Raw genomic sequence first — 15837 nt, 5'->3', positions numbered from 1 at the left:
AGGGCCCCTCTTAATCCCCCTTCTAGTCTCTCCCAGTGCCCCCACCAGATGCTCCCAAGAGCACCAGGCCCCCTCTCTCTCCAGAGACCCCTCTTCCCCTGCATCCGGCATGGATGGGGTGCCTCCGTCTCCTAAACTTGTGGGCAGGCAAGGGAGTGATCTGGAAGGAAGGGAAAAACACCACAGCCAAGGAAGGGAGGCAGAGCTTTGCGCCCGGACCACTCGGGCCCCGATCCCAGGCTGTGGGGGGAATCTCAGCTGCTGCCAGATGGCAGGCGTTGCCCAGGTTGTGGAAGAGAAGAAAATATGACTTCAGGAAATGAGAAAGGAGGCGAGCAAGAAGTGGCAAAAATGTTTCTTTTTCAAATTAAGGATTGTCCTCCACAGGTGTAAAGATGTTCCCTTCAGTGTTCAATTAAACCGTTCTACTTGCCCATTTGTGTGGGGATTACAAATGGAAACCTTTGGTGGCTTCGCTCCTTACAATTTCCATGTCGGTCCAAAGGTCCAGCTGATAAAAGTGAGATCCTTGGTCAGTGAAGACCTTTTTTAGAGAAACCTGTTGTCAAAAATCTCCCTATTTTGTCGAAAGGCCTGTCCTGGGTGGGGCCTTGGTGTTCATGGCCCTGCTTGGGGTGGCTTCGCTGGAGGGAACGGGCCTTGGGGACATGATGGGTAGCCTTCGTCCACCTCTTTCCTCCTGTTCGGCAAGAAGAACTGCCATTTTCCTCTGGCCAGGGTTTTCTGCACCCTGCCATGGGGGTCCTGCTCGGGGTAGGTCATGAGCCAATCGAAGCACCTCCCTCTGCAACCTACGGGGTAAAACCATTTGTCCCCCTTCTCCACCCACCCGACTTTACTACCGTGTATATAGGATCCCATCCCTCAATTCAATCTCCTGTTCATGAACTTTTTGGTTCATTCGCCCCTCCTGCCCCAACACCCTTCCTCCCTCCACTCCATCCCCACGGCCCCTCTGGCCTCCTTAACGTTTCCTGCTGCCACCTCCCCATCGTGGGAGGAAGGCTAGCAGCTGCTTGCAAAGGCTGGGCTCCCTGTGCGCCTGCCCCTCAGCTGAGAGGCTGAGTCGCGCATGCACAGTGAGACGTTCTCGGAAAGCATTAAAAAAACCATAGAGTTCCAGAATCATGAAGTTCAAAGGGGAATCTGAGGCCATCCAGTCCAGCCCCCTGCTCAATGAAGGCAAACACATCATAGGATATCTGCCAGGTGGTTGTCTAAATTTCTTTTGAAAGGCTCCAGGGCTGGTTCACCACCTCTTGAGGTACAGAATTGAATAGTGAAGTTGGATGGGGCCTGTAAAGCCATCTACTCCAACCCTCTGTCCAATGAAGTAATTGATCCCATGGTCATTCCACTGTCAACAATTTTCACCTGATTCCGTCTAAATCTGGCTTTCTGTACAGTTCAGCCCATTTTTGCATGTCCCGCACTCTGGGATGATCCTGCCCCTCTTTTGTAGGAGAGCCTTTCAAGTCTTTGAAGAGCGTGATCATATGTCCCCTCACCCTTCTTTTCTCAATGCTAAACATGCCCAGTTCTTTCCATCTTTCCTTCCACGGCTTGGTTTCCAGACCTCTGATCATCCTAGTTGCCCTCCTCTGAACTTGGTCCAATCTGTCAGTACCTTTCTTGAAATCTGGTATTCAGAAATAAACACAGAACTCAAGAGGAGGCCTAACCAACGCTGAATAGAGAGGAACTAGGACCTTGTAGGATTTGGAGAATAAACTTTTAATGCCTAAAATACAGTGGTTCCTTTTTCCACGATGATAATCCGTTGCACTGAAATCGCTGCCAAGGAAAATCATTGTCTAGCGAAGAGCAAATTGTCGTCTAGCAAAAATCGGTTTGCGAAGCAGGAACCAAACATTGCTCAGCGAAATTCCCCAATAGGAATCACTGTTTTGCGAATTGCTATAGCGATCGCAAAAAGTCAATATCTATCGAAAAAACGGTCAAGCGGAGTAACTGTCTAGCGAGGCACCACTGTAGTGTTTTTCCTGCCAACCTAGCAGTTCAAAAGCCTGTAAAAATGTTAGTAGATAAATAGGTACACCATGGTGGGAAGGTAACTGTGTTCCATGTCTAGTTGTGCTGGCTACGTGACCATGGCAACTGTCTATGGACAAATTCTGGCTCTACGGCTTGGAAACAGGAATGAGCACCATGCCCTAGAGTCGGACACAACTGAGCTAAATGTCAAGGGGAACCGTTATCTTTTTAAAAATACTGTTTGCTACTTTTGTAGCCACATCCCATTGTTGGGTCCTACTCAGCTATTTTGCGAGCGCTAATCAGCTGTTAAAATAGCTGCCCTGAGAAGCATGGACCCGGAAAACATAGGGCAGCCATTTCAGGAAGGCGACAATCGTCGGAAAAAATCGTCTTGCGACTAAACGGTCCGCGAACCACTGGCTTAATGGACGTCCAGCAGAATTCCCCCATAGCAATGACTGTTTTGCGAATCGCTATAGCGATCACCCCCTTCATGGATTGCTTTCTCATCGCAAAGGGGCTTGAGTAATTCAGAGAAACTATGGCCTATACCGTGCAGGGACACCCAAGATGGACAGGTCATGGTGGAGAGTTCCAACTAAACGCAATCCACCTGGAGCAGGAACTGGCAAGCCACTCCAGCATCTTTGCCAAGAAAACCCCATGATCAGAAACAAAAGGCTAAAAGATATGACGCTGGAAGATGGGACCCACAGGTCGGAAGGCGTCCAACATGCTACTGAGGAAGAGCAGAGGACAAGTAGCTCCAGAGCTAATGAAGTGGTTGGGCCAAAGCCGAAAGGACGCTCAGCTGTGGACATGCCTGGAAGTGAAAGGAAAATCCAATGCTGCAAAGAAAAATTCTGCATAGGAACCTGGAATGTAATCCAGGAAGCCGGATGTGGTCAAACAGGAGATGGCAAGAATAAATATTGACATCCTGGGAATCAGTGAACTAAAATGGACAGGAATGGGCGAATTCAATTCAGATGACTACCATATCTACTATTGTGGGCAAGAATCCCGTAGAAGGAATGGAGTAGCCCTCATAGTCAACAAAAGAGTGGGAAAAGCTGTAATGGGATATAATCTTAAAAAGGATAGAATAATGTCAATACGAATCCAAGGCAGTCTTTACAACATCACAGTAATCCAAGTTTATGCACCAACCACCATTGCTGAGGAGACTGAAATTGACCAATTCTATGAAGACTTACAACACCTTTTAGAATTGGCACCAAAGAAAAATGTTCTTATTCTGTGTGTGTTTAGTCGTTTAGTCGTGTCCGACACTTCGTGACCCCATGGACCAGAGCACGCCAGGCCCTCCTGTCTTCTACTGCCTCCCGGAGTTGTGTCAGGTTCATGTTGGTTGCTTCGCAGACACTGTCCAGCCATCTCATCCTCGGTCGTCCCCTTCTCCTCTTGCCATCACACCTTCCTAACATCAAGGTTTTTTCCAAGGACTCTTCTCTTCTCATGAGATGGCCAAAGTACTGGAGCCTCAGCTTCAGGATCTGTCCTTCAAGTGAGCATTCAGGGTTGATTTCCTTTAGAACTGATAGGTTTGTTCTCCTTGCAGTCCAGGGGATTCTCAAGAGCCTCCTCCAGCACCACAATTCAAAGGCATCAATTCTTCGGCGGTCTGCTTTCTTTATGGTCCAGCTCTCACTTCCATACATCACGACAGGAAAAACCATAGCTTTGACTATTCGGACTTTTGTTGGCAAGGTGATGTCTCTGCTTTTCAAGATGCTGTCAAGATTTGTCATCGCTTTCCTCCCAAGAAGAAGGCGCCTTTTAATTTCAGGGCTGCTGTCTCCATCTGCAGTGATTATGGAGCCCAGGAAGATAAAATTTGACACTGCCTCCATATCTTCCCCTTCTATTTCCCAGGAGGTGATGGGACCAGTGGCCATGATCTTAGTTTTTTTGATGTTGAGTTTCAGACCGTTTTTTGCACTCTCTTCTTTCGCCCTCATTACAAGGTTCTTAATTCCTCCTCACTTTCTGCCATCAGAGTGGTATCATCTGCATATCGGAGGTTGTTGATATTTCTTCCGGCAATCTTAATTCCGGCTTGGGTTTCTTCCAGTCCAGCCTTCCGCATGATGTATTCTGCATATAAGTTAAATAAGCTGGGGGACAATATACAGCCTTGCCGTACTCCTTTCCCAATTTTGAACCACTCAGTTGTTCCATGACCAGTTCTAACTGTTGCTTCCTGTCCCACATATAGGTTTCTCAGGAGACAGATAAAGTGGTCAGGCACTCCCATTTCTTTAAGAACTTGCCATAGTTTGCTGTGGTCCACACAGTCAAAGGCTTTCGCATAGTCAATGAAGCAGAAGTAGATATTTTTCTGGAACTCTCTGGCTTTCTCCATAATCCAGCGCAAGTTAGCAATTTGGTCTCGAGTTCCTCTGCCTCTTCGGAATCCAGCTTGTACTTCTGGGAGTTCTCGGTCCACATACTGCTGAAGCCTACCTTGTAGGATTTTGAGCATAACCTTGCTAGCGTGTGAAATGAGTGCAATTGTACGGTAGTTGGAGCATTCTTTGGCACTGCCTTTCTTTGGGATTGGGATGTAGACTGATCTTTTCCAATCCTCTGGCCACTGTTGAGTTTTCCAAACTTGCTGGCATATTGAATGTAGCACCTTAACAGCATCATCTTTCAAGATTTTAAATAGTTCAACTGGAATGGCATCACCTCCACTGGCCTTGTTGTTAGCCAGGCTTTCTAAGGCCCACTTGACTTCACTCTCCAGGATGTCTGGCTCAAGGTCAGCAACTACATTGTCTGGATTGTCCGGGATATCCAAATCTTTCTGATATAGTTCCTCTGTGTATTCTTGCCACCTCTTCTTGACGTCTTCTGCTTCTGTTAGGTCCCTCCCATTTTTGTCTTTTATCATGTTCATCTTTGCGCAAAATGTTCCTCTAATATGTCCAATTTTCCTGAACAGATCTCTGGTCTTTCCTTTTCTGTTATCTTCCTCTATTTCTTTGCATTGTTCATTTAAGAAGGCCCTCTTGTCTCTCCTTGCTATTCTAGGGGACTGGAATGCTAAGATAGGGAGTCAAGAGACAACATAAGAGGTGACTCTACACATGGAAATCACCAGATGGGCAATACCGTCATCAGATTGATTATATTCTCTGCAGCCAAAGGTGGAGAAGCTCAATACAGTCAGCAAAAACAAGGCCTGGAGCTTATTGTGGCTCTGATCATCAGCTTTTCATACCAACATTCAAGCTTAAACTGAAGACAGTAGGAAAAACCACTGGGCTAGTCAGGTATAATCTAAAACTGTCTTTGGTGCCCCTGCACGGCATAGCCCATAGGTTCTCTGGGTTACTGAAACCCCTTCACCACGACAAGGCAGCAATCCATGAAGAGGGACAGTTTTGGTACATATGCACTAATCACAGTGACCGGTCACACTGATGAATGGAGCTGCAGAGAGAGGATTCTTTCACTCCCCACAGTAGGTGAAACAATGGATCTCAGCAGAGTGTTTCTGACCGCAAAACCAACACCATATTCCCTGGTCTCATTCAAAGGTTTTCCCTGGCAGATGTTAATCCAGGACATCCCAAATGTCCTTCCCATTCAGAAATCTAATTGATTAAGTCCCAAGAGATCATTCTGTTCCCACATGTTTCTGGATGTTAACAACAGTACCACTGTCAAGTGGGGGAGCCACTTAGAACCTCCCGTGATGTCCTTAGAACAACAAGCGCACGGTTTTTACTCAATCCCTGAGATTGAAACCCTCTGACAGTCATTTCTGTCGCTTGTTGAAATGCCGACTTTGGATCGTTTTGCCCTTAGATGGGCACAGGCTAGCTTTCATGCTGGAAGCTGTCCCATCAGAGGGTGAAGAGTTCTCCAATTACATAAGACCAGTATAAATTAGGATCAAATGAGGTAAAAAAATATTTAGACAGAACTTAACAAAAGAAAACTAATAACAAACCAAAGAGACCAGACCAATACAAAGTAGCAACCGTCCACTATATTGAAAGAAATGAAGAAAAAATCATGTGCAGGGCTGGTCTACGAGTGAGGTTAGGCAAAAATCCTCACAAGCCTGCATTGCCAAGTCTTTTTGTCTCAAATGTTAGATCTCTACCCAACAAGATTGAGGAGTTGGAACTTACTATGTCCCTACAGAAAAATATTCGAGACTGTTGCGTTATGATCTTTACAGAAACATGGCTTGATCCTTCCATCCCAGGGGAGGTAATTGAACTACAAGGACGCAGAGTACATCGAGCAGACAGGTCTATTGAATCTGGGAAGAGCAGAGGTGGAGGGGTTTGTGTTTACACAGACGATAATTGGAGCACAGATGTTAAAATAATGGACATTCACTGTTCTCCTGATTTGGAGTATTTGGCAGTGAAATGCCGCCCCTTTTACCTGCCTCGTGAGTTTAATGTTGTTATAATAAAAGCAGTATATATACCTCCTGATGCTAACACAACCACAGCTTTGAGTTGTTTGTTAACTGCTATCAGCAAACAGCAGCAGGCCTACCCAGATGGAGTGCTGGTGGTAGCAGGTGATTTCAATCAAGCCAATTTAAAGACCATCCTCCCTAACTTTTATCAGTATGTGGACTGTCCCACTAGAGGGGAAAATACCTTGGATCAGGTATATTGTAATATCATGCATGGATATAAGACGAAGCCATTGCCTAGCTTGGGACAGTCAGATCACATATCTCTGATTTTTTGGCTGAGCAGTTAAACCAATTTTTCAGCCGTTTTGACGTGGAAACAGGAACAACCATTATTCCAGCACCTACTGTCCATAATACATCACTAGAATCTACCATCGACAGACAACCACTAGTACTGCAGATTTCAGATGTGAGACACGCTTTCCAGAATATTAATATTCGAAAGGCAGCTGGACCAGATGGAATCATGGGACGAGTTGTTAGGGGCTGTGCTGCAGAATTAGCTGGAGTTTTTACGGATATTTTCAATCTATCCTTGTTGCAGTGTTCTGCCCCACTTGCCTGAAGACATCTATTATAGTGCCAGTCCCGAAGCAGTCAGCTGTGGTATCTCCCAATGATTATAGACCAGTAGCTTTAACATCTGTTATTATGAAATGTTTTGAGAGATTGGTGCTGGATTACATTAAGGCTAGTCTTCCACCTTCTTTGGATCCATGGCAATTTGCATACAGGAGAAATAGATCTACTGATGATGCTGTGTCCATCATACTCCATACTGTATTGAGCCACTTAGAACAACAGGGAACTTATGTGAGGCTGTTGTTTGTGGATTATAGCTGTGCTTTTAACACCATTCTACCAAATAGGTTGTTTTTAAAAATGATCAGCCTGGGATTACCTCAGGAGATCTGCATGTGGATAAAGGATTTTCTGACAGATAGGCCACAGTCAGTAAGGATGGGATCCCACCATTCTTCTACCCTGGTACTAAGTACAGGAGCTCCCCAGGGCTGCGTGCTAAGTCCCTTCCTCTATTCCCTGTACACACATGATTGCACCCCACTATATAACACCAATGCAATTATTAAATTTGCGGATGATACGACAGTGGTGGGACTCATAAATAAGAACAATGAGTCTGCTTATAGAAAGGAAGTACAAAGATTGATACTATGGTGTAAAGAAAATCATCTCACACTTAACATCAAAAAACTAAAGAACTCATAATTGATTTTAGGAGGAAGAGAAATGTACATTTACCACTGTACATAAACGGTGAGGAAGTGGAGAGAGTTGATAGTTTTAAATTTCTGGGTACTTACATCTCAAGAGGACCTCTCATGGACTATAAATGCCAACATGCTAATAAAGAAGGCACAGAAGAGGCTGTATTTCCTGAGAATGCTCGGGAAGTTAAATTTATCACAGCATTTACTTCTGTCCTACTACCGTAGCACCATTGAGAGTGTCCTAACTTATGGCATTCTGGCATGGTTTGGGAGTAGCTCTGTAGCGGACAAAAAAGCTCTACAGAGAACCATTAAAATTGCCCAGAATATGATCGGGCTCCAGCTACCAACCCTGGATGACATCTTCACATCCCGCTGTCTGAGGAAGTCACACAGCATCCTGAGAGACTCTTCCCATCCTGCTTATAACTTTTTTGAACTGTTACCGTCTGGCAGAAGATATAAAACGGACCATAAGTTTTCTAAATAGTTTTTATCCTAGAGCTATAATTGCAATTAATAATGAGCTTAAAGACCAACAGTAGTGAATAATTAGTTGGACTGTGTTACTTGGCCTGAGGTGTAGATGTTTGTATTTTTAGTGGGGGACTTCTAGTGGGTGGGGAGTGTTTGGGTAATGTTATGTGTGTGCATGTGTCTGGTCTCTGGGTGTCTGTGAATTTCGTTGTATGGTATACTGTGTATATACTTACAATGACAATAAAGCCCAGGGTTTTCACTCAATCCCTGAGATTGAAACCCTCTGACAGTCATTTCTGTCGCTTGTCGAAATGCCGACTTTGGATCGTTTTGCCCTTAGATGGGCACAGGCTAGCTTTCATGCTGGAAGCTGTCCCATCAGAGGGTGAAGAGGAGTTCTCCAATTACATAAGTATAAACTAGGATCAAATGAGGTAAAAAAAATTTAGACAGAACTTAACAAAAGAAAACTAATAACAAACCACAGAGACCAGACCAATACAAAGTAGCAACCGTCCACTATATTGAAAGAAATGAAGAAAAAATCATGTGTCTCCCCTCAAGCACCTTTTCTCAAAGCCAAATATGCCCAGTTCCTTCAGTCTTTCTATGTTGGCTTTCGGTTTTTACTTCATTGTTTTGAATCTTCTTGCAGACTCTGTTCCGTAATCTGCTCAAGAACCTTCCCTGAGATGGATGTCAGGCTGAATGGTTTTCAGTTCCCTTCATTCCCCTTTTTGAAGATAGGGACCACGGTCAACTCTCTTCCACCAGTCTGGCTCTTCACCTGTCCCCCTTGATGAGAAGAGAATATTAGATAGTGGTTCTGCAATTTCTTCAGCCAACTCCTTTGATATCATTGGATGCAGTTCATCTCGCCCTGGGGATTTGAACTCCTCCAAACAAGTAAGGTATTTGTTTTTTATATTGCACTCCTCTTTGATCTCTTTTTCTCTCTCCATCAGGTGATGAAGAGGACAATGGGAATTCTATGGAGCCAGTCATTCTTTTATTGAAAACAAAAAACCAAGTGTGAAGTACCAAAAAACCCTACACATTTAAAAGGAGGAAAAGGGAAGAAAGGAAGCCAGGAAAAAAGAGAGATAAAGAAAACTCCAGCTTCTCCTGCTATTAATGTTAATGCACTTCTCATAACATGAAAAAATCAAGAAGAAGAAAAAAAGGACATACGTTCATAGAAAAAGAAAGGAGCATCACAATGCACAGTGATTGTACTTCACGTGAAAAACCCCTGAAAGTCGAGAAACAATACAAATGCCAACAGTGTGGAAAGAGCTTCAGTTACAGAAGTAGCCTCAGTTCCCATCAAAGAACGCACACTGGGGAGAAACCATATAAATGCATGGAATGTGGAAAGAGCTTCAGTCGGAGCAGTCACCTGAGTTCACATCAAACGACTCACACTGGGGAGAAACCATATAAATGCATGGAATGCAGAATGTGCTTTGCTGATGGCAGTAGCCTCCGTACCCATAAAAGGACTCACACTGGGGAGAAACCATATAAATGCATGAAATGCAGAATGTGCTTTGCTTATGGCAGTAGCCTCCGTAACCATCAAAGGACTCACACTGGGGAGAAACCATATAAATGCATGGAATGTGGGAAGAGCTTCAGTCAGAGCAGTGGCCTCAGTTCCCATCAAAGGACTCACAGTGGGGAGAAACCATATAAATGCATGGAATGCGGAAAGAGCTTCAGTCATAACAGTAGCCTCAGTTCCCATCAAAGAACTCACACTGGGGAGAAACCATATAAATGCATGGAATGCAGAATGTGCTTTGCTGATGGCAGTAGCCTCCGTACCCATAAAATGACTCACATTGGGGAGAAACCATATAAATGCATGGAATGCAGAATGTGCTTTGCTTATGGCAGTAGCCTCCGTAAGCATCAAAGGACTCACACTGGGGAGAAACCATATAAATGCATGGAATGTGGGAAGAGCTTCAGTTGGAAAGATGAACTGAATTCACATCTAAGAATTCATACAGGGGAGAAACCGTATGAATGCATGGAATGTGGAAAGAGCTTCAGTCACAGCAGATCTCTGAGTTATCATCAAAGAATTCACACAGGGGCGAAACCATATACATGCATGGAATGCGGAAAGAGCTTCAGTCAGAGCAGTAGCCTCAGTTCCCATCAAAGAACTCACACTGGGGAGAAACCATATAAATGCATGGAGTGCGGAAAGAGCTTCAGTCACAGCAGTAGCCTCCGTACCCATCAAAGGACTCACACTGGGGAGAAACCATATAAATGCATGGAATGTGGAATGTGCTTTGCTTACGGCAGTAGCCTCCGTACCCATCAAAGGACTCACACTGGGGAGAAACCATATAAATGCATGGAATGTGGGAAGAGCTTCAGTCAGAATGGTCACCTTAGGTTACATCAAACAACTCACACTGGGGAGAAACCCTATAAATGCATGGAGTGCGGAAAGAGCTTCAGTCACAGCAGTAGCCTCAGTAACCATCAAAGGACTCACACTGGGGAGAAACCATAGAAAGGCATGGACTGTGGAAAAAGCTTCAGTCACAGCAAATCCCTGAGTTTACAGCAAGGAACTCACACTGGGGAGAAACCATAGGAATTTAAGGAATGCGGAAAGAGCTTCAGTCTGAGCAATACCCTTACTATACATCAAAAAAGTCATGTGGAATAGAAAGCATAGATGTGCATGGAATGTGGAAAAGGTCTCAGTGTCAATGGTCTCTTTGCTCACATCACAGAGATCACACTGGAGAAAACCACAGAAATGCATGGAATATGGAGAGAGCTTCAAAGTCATAAGTGTTGTTCACATCGAAAAATTCATAGGAGCAGAACAATCCAGGGAATGTGACATGCTTCTCCTCAAGTGCTATGCGGTTCAAATGAAACAGACTCACACCCTGGGGAGAAACCATATGAATACTTGGTGTGATGCTCAAATCTCCCTTAGCAGCATATCACATTCAGGCAGAATTCCACAGGCAACAAATCTACCGCTTTCTACTGAGGCAGGTCCTCAAACCTCAGCAGTGCAGGCTTAGAACAAGCCTGACCCTGAAAGAACACTTTACTTTACTCAATACTTTGCAAGTACTTCAACATGGGCTTTGTGATTTTATAGAACTCACAACAGCTCACTGAAAGAGGACTTCTCTATGGTAGCTAATCAATGACCTTTCCCACTCTTCTGGATTTAGGCAAACCTTGCTGGTCCAAGACACTAGTCCTCAGTTAATTATTTGTTATTAAGAAAATATAGTTTCATAGAAACAGATTGTTTGCCTAAGCATTAGCGTAAAGACATGTTCATAGAATTGCATTAGTTAAATAAAACAACTTCTTCCCATGAAATCAAGAAACACTAGAAAGCTGAACTAAGGGGAGCTAACACCACCTCCTTCTTTGTTACCATGCTACCTTCTGTACCATTCAATCCATCATAAACTTCTCTTAATAAAAAAGTGCTCTCTCACCTAACCCATCATTCATTTTTCTCCATTCCTTGGACATCCACCTTCATGGCTGTAAACCAATTAACTCAAGAGAGGCGTAAGTGCTCCCTCTGCCTCAGCTGCAGGTGTGTTATCTACGTTCCAATTAGTCAGGAATTTTTTCGGTCTTCCACCCTGGGGCCTCTTCGACCTTGCCTCTCATCAGGATTCACTCTCTACCAGCCTGGCTGTAAATTAAGGAAATGAGCCTCTTGGCCTTTTCCACATTCCCATGCCTACCTTTCACTTTGAGACCTGACTGACTCCATTTTCTACAAGTCCCATTCTCCTTCAATATCATCACACTTAGATTGTGGAAGGAGCTGCTCCTACACCGTGGCCTTTATAGGGAAGAACACATCCAAGGCCAAAATTACTTCAGCTATGTGGAAAGAGCCCCCTGTTCCACTGGCAACCTTATTGAAACATGAGAGAAGCAACTGTTTGAAGATGTCTGCTAGAAGAACAGTGTTGTGACTTTTTTTCTTTCAGGAGTAGCAATGTTTATCTCAATGGACAAAATGAAATATTTTGTTAGAGAGCTGACTTTTTCTGATGATGATTTTATTGGGAAGGACATTTGGATTGAAATTTAATTATTCTGACTGAAAGTAATTGTTGAAGAGGTTATGCAATGCAGCCTGTCAGTGTGTGAGAATTTGAGCATTTATAAGCTAATTAGAATACAATCTGTAACCTATCTGTTTGTGGTGGCTTTTTTTTAATGTTGGGAAATGCTTTTTTAGAAATTAAATAGTGTCCTTTTCTTAACCTTAGGTTGTGAATTTTTCTGTTTTATGTTTTAAGATTGGTAGGATAGACTTAGTAAGAATTAGACTGGAGGTTGGGTGCCTGCCATTTCCATAAACCCTTCACATCAACGTCCTTGTTTACTTTCTGGACAAATTATATTGTTTTTGTTATGAACAATGAAAAGGAGGGACAATTATTTTAATAATTGTTCCAGATCCAGCCATGCTGACTCTTCCTCCATAAAATGCACAGCCACTTCCTCAAATGCCACCAGGTCCCGGAAGAAAAAGGGAAACAATCCCTCTTCCCAGAGTGAGCAGACAGGTCGGGTTGGTAGAATGGACGAGAAGGAGAAAGAGGAGGGATTGTGGCTTCCACTTGGCAAGGTGTGAAGGGGGTGATGGTGGGATAAAACATCCAGGTGGCCGCCCACCCATCTCCCTAGCGAATCTTCCCCCTACGTGACCATTTGCCATGATCTCCCACACCTTACAGGTGAAAACCAGCTTGAAAGCCCTTCTACTTTCCCATCCAAATCAGATCTTCTTTTAGAGGAATCTGTAATTGTGTCCTTCAGAGGTGAAAGAGACCCTCTTCCCTCCCCCGGGTCTGAAGGGTGCCAAGACAATTTTCTGGCTTTTTGCCTGTCCCTAGTGCATTAATCCATCAGCCAGAGACAGAGAGATCCAATAGATATTTGTTTATTTTCAGCTGAAAGAAAGGCAAATCTAGTTCACAGGCCATACATCTAGGCTAGTTCAGTCCACCTGTCCAGACCTTTTGCCCAGGGTACCCTTTTGACCTACAGTAAAAGTTGCTCCTGATCAAAACATGCATGAATGGATTTGCCAAGGGCTTTCAATATATCAAGTGTTTACCTGCAACCTCATTTCAGGGATTTTCCCACAGGAAACACCTGTCGTCCAGGTAGGTAAGGTAGGAGATGAAGCTTAGGAAGAAGGTGAAAAGGGCTGTCTGGAATCACAGGGTCACCATTCGTTCTTCTTTTAATCATTAGCTAACCTAATCAACAAGGACAAAAAGAAAACGTAGCTGCCCAAATGGGAACCCAGCACTATTTTGCTAAAAATGCTGTAGGTGGAAGTGAACTTGATCTGAGGAAGCTCTTGAAAATCAATAGTGGGGAACCCATATGGAAGTCCCTAATGATACGTGATCATTTTGTTAATTGCCATATGTTCTTACCTTGTGAATCTTCTAACACTGAATTCTGTATTTACTGAATTTTCTGAACAACTGCTATCACCAGAGAGAGAGGAAGAGACTACTGCTCTTAAGAAGAAGGAGATGGGAGTTAAGACTGGCTTGAATATAAGATCAATATGGGTCTAAGTTTGTATATTAGACAATGTATGTATGTTAATCATTATAAAGTTAGGAAGTTACTCTCTGAGCTTAATAATGGTTTAATGGTAATATGGTTTATGTAGTCAGAATTATATGGTAGATGGATATATGGAAATTATCTCCCCGCATATATGTTTGTGTTTGTTTGTCTTGTATGTCTGTTTGTGTTTATAATAAAAAAAATTCTCTGCAAAAAAAATAGAAAGAAAATTGGACATGCGACTCACATTGCTAAAGCTGAACTTCAGAGTATGCCTGTTACTTTCAAACCTTTTTTAAACTGGCAAGGTTCACAGATCTGTGACTGTGATATCATCCATTATCTTTCCCAAGTTTCCCTCCGAACCTAATTCTCTTAGCAACCAAAAGAAATGTATTTTCCAAGGACTAGCATATTGTTGGAAGCAACTCTTGTTGTCATGCATGGTATATGAGGGTGGTTTGGTCTACAATGGACAATTAACTGGCATTTCATGATGTGCCCAAAGTAGAACAGCCCTTCTGGCAGTCGACGTTATCCGTAAACCTCTCCTCCAGCACCACATTTCAAACATATTTTTCCCTGTCAACTTTACTATCCAGCTTTCACACCCATTCATTATGATCAGAAATACAAGAGCCTGCATGGCCTTGGTCTCCAATGACACCTCATCACACTTAACGATCTTTTCTAATTGCTACATGGCTGCCTTCAAAGCCTTCCTCTTCTGATTCCTTGGCTGTAGTCTACATTTGAAACATCAGTAGCTTAAGACGTGGATGGCACCATCCTGTTGGCAGAAAGTAGCAATGCCTTGAAATGACTTAGTGAAAATTAAAGAAGAAAGTGCCAAAGCAGGATTTCAGTTGAACATTAGTTAGGCATCCTTCAGTCTCGAAAGACTATGGTAGCGTGCTCTGTATGGAGGACTTGGAACAACGTCTAGTGTGGCTGAGGAGGCCAATTTGAGAGTGACAATCCCTTCCACACTGAAGACAAATCCAATCTGTCCCCTGTCCAGCTCCCTGGTTTTGCTGCTTTTGTGACTTCCTCTTTGCCTCGGCCTGCTGGGCAAGGGTCGCTTCAAATTGGGAGAGCCCGCGATGCAGTGCCTGCCTCCAGGCTGAACGCTCAGATGTCAGGGTTTCCCATCTGTTGAGGTCTATTCCTAAGGCCTTCAGATCTCGCTTGCACACGTCCTTGTATCGCAGCTGTGGTCTCCCTCTGGGGCGATTTCCCTACACTAATTCTCCATACAGGAGGTCCTTTGGAATCTGACCATCAGCCATTCTCACGACGTGCCCAAGTCAACGTAGATGTCGCTGTTTCAGTAATGTATTCATGCTGAAAATTCCAGCTCGTTCTAGGACTACTCTGTTTGGGAATTTGTCCTGCCAGGTGATACCAAAAATCCGTCGGAGGCAACGCATATGGAACGTGTTCAGCTTCCTCTCCTGCCGTGCACAAAGGGTCCAGGACTCGCTGCAGTACAGGAGTGTGCTTAGGACACAGGCTCTATAGACTTGGATCTTTGTATGTGTCGTCAGCTTCTTATTGAGCCATACTCTCTTTGTGAGTCTAGAGAACATGGTGGCTGCTTTGCCAATGCGTTTATCCAGCTCAACATCCAGAGAGAGGGTGTCAGAGATGGTTGAGCCAAGGTACACAAAGTCAGGAACAACCTCCAGTTCTTGTGTAGAGATGGTAATGGAAGGAGGTGAGTCCATGCCCTGGCCCATGACTTGTGTTTTCTTCAGGCTGATTGTTAGTCCAAAGTCTTGGCAGGCCTTGCTGAAACGATTCATGAGTTGTTGGAGGTCTTCAGCAGAGTGGGCAACGATGGCTGCATCATCTGCAAAGAGGAAGTCCCGCATGCATTTCAGTTGGACTTTGGTCTTCGCTCTCAATCTAGAGAGATTAAAGAGCTTTCCGTCTGATCTAGTCCGGAGATAGACACCCTCGGTTGCAGTTCCAAAGGCATGCTTCAGCATGACAGCAAAAAAGATCCCAAAAACTGTTTCA

At 44.0% G+C, this 15837-nt stretch overlaps 1 protein-coding gene across 6 annotated transcripts in view; it reads left to right on the top strand.

Annotated features, from left to right (window-relative positions):
* Window positions 1-12485, top strand: part of LOC144587240 (uncharacterized) — a 32676-nt gene extending 20191 nt beyond the window's left edge. For 5 of the 6 annotated variants that reach the window (XM_078387210.1, XM_078387211.1, XM_078387208.1 and 2 more), the window contains one exon: window positions 9168-12485. In XM_078387210.1, the coding sequence (XP_078243336.1) occupies window positions 9359-10735 (1377 nt within the window). In that variant the 5' untranslated portion in view covers window positions 9168-9358 and the 3' untranslated portion in view covers window positions 10736-12485. Of the gene's footprint in view, window positions 1-387; window positions 521-9167 lie in introns of those variants that run through there. The other variant, XM_078387213.1, reaches the window with a different exon arrangement.
* The last annotated feature ends 3352 nt before the right edge of the window (window positions 12486-15837 follow it).

This window comes from Pogona vitticeps, chromosome 2, assembly GCF_051106095.1.
Source record: "Pogona vitticeps strain Pit_001003342236 chromosome 2, PviZW2.1, whole genome shotgun sequence".
Taxonomy (NCBI): Eukaryota; Metazoa; Chordata; class Lepidosauria; order Squamata; family Agamidae; genus Pogona; species Pogona vitticeps.
This window is presented reverse-complemented; position numbering and strand designations above follow the sequence as displayed.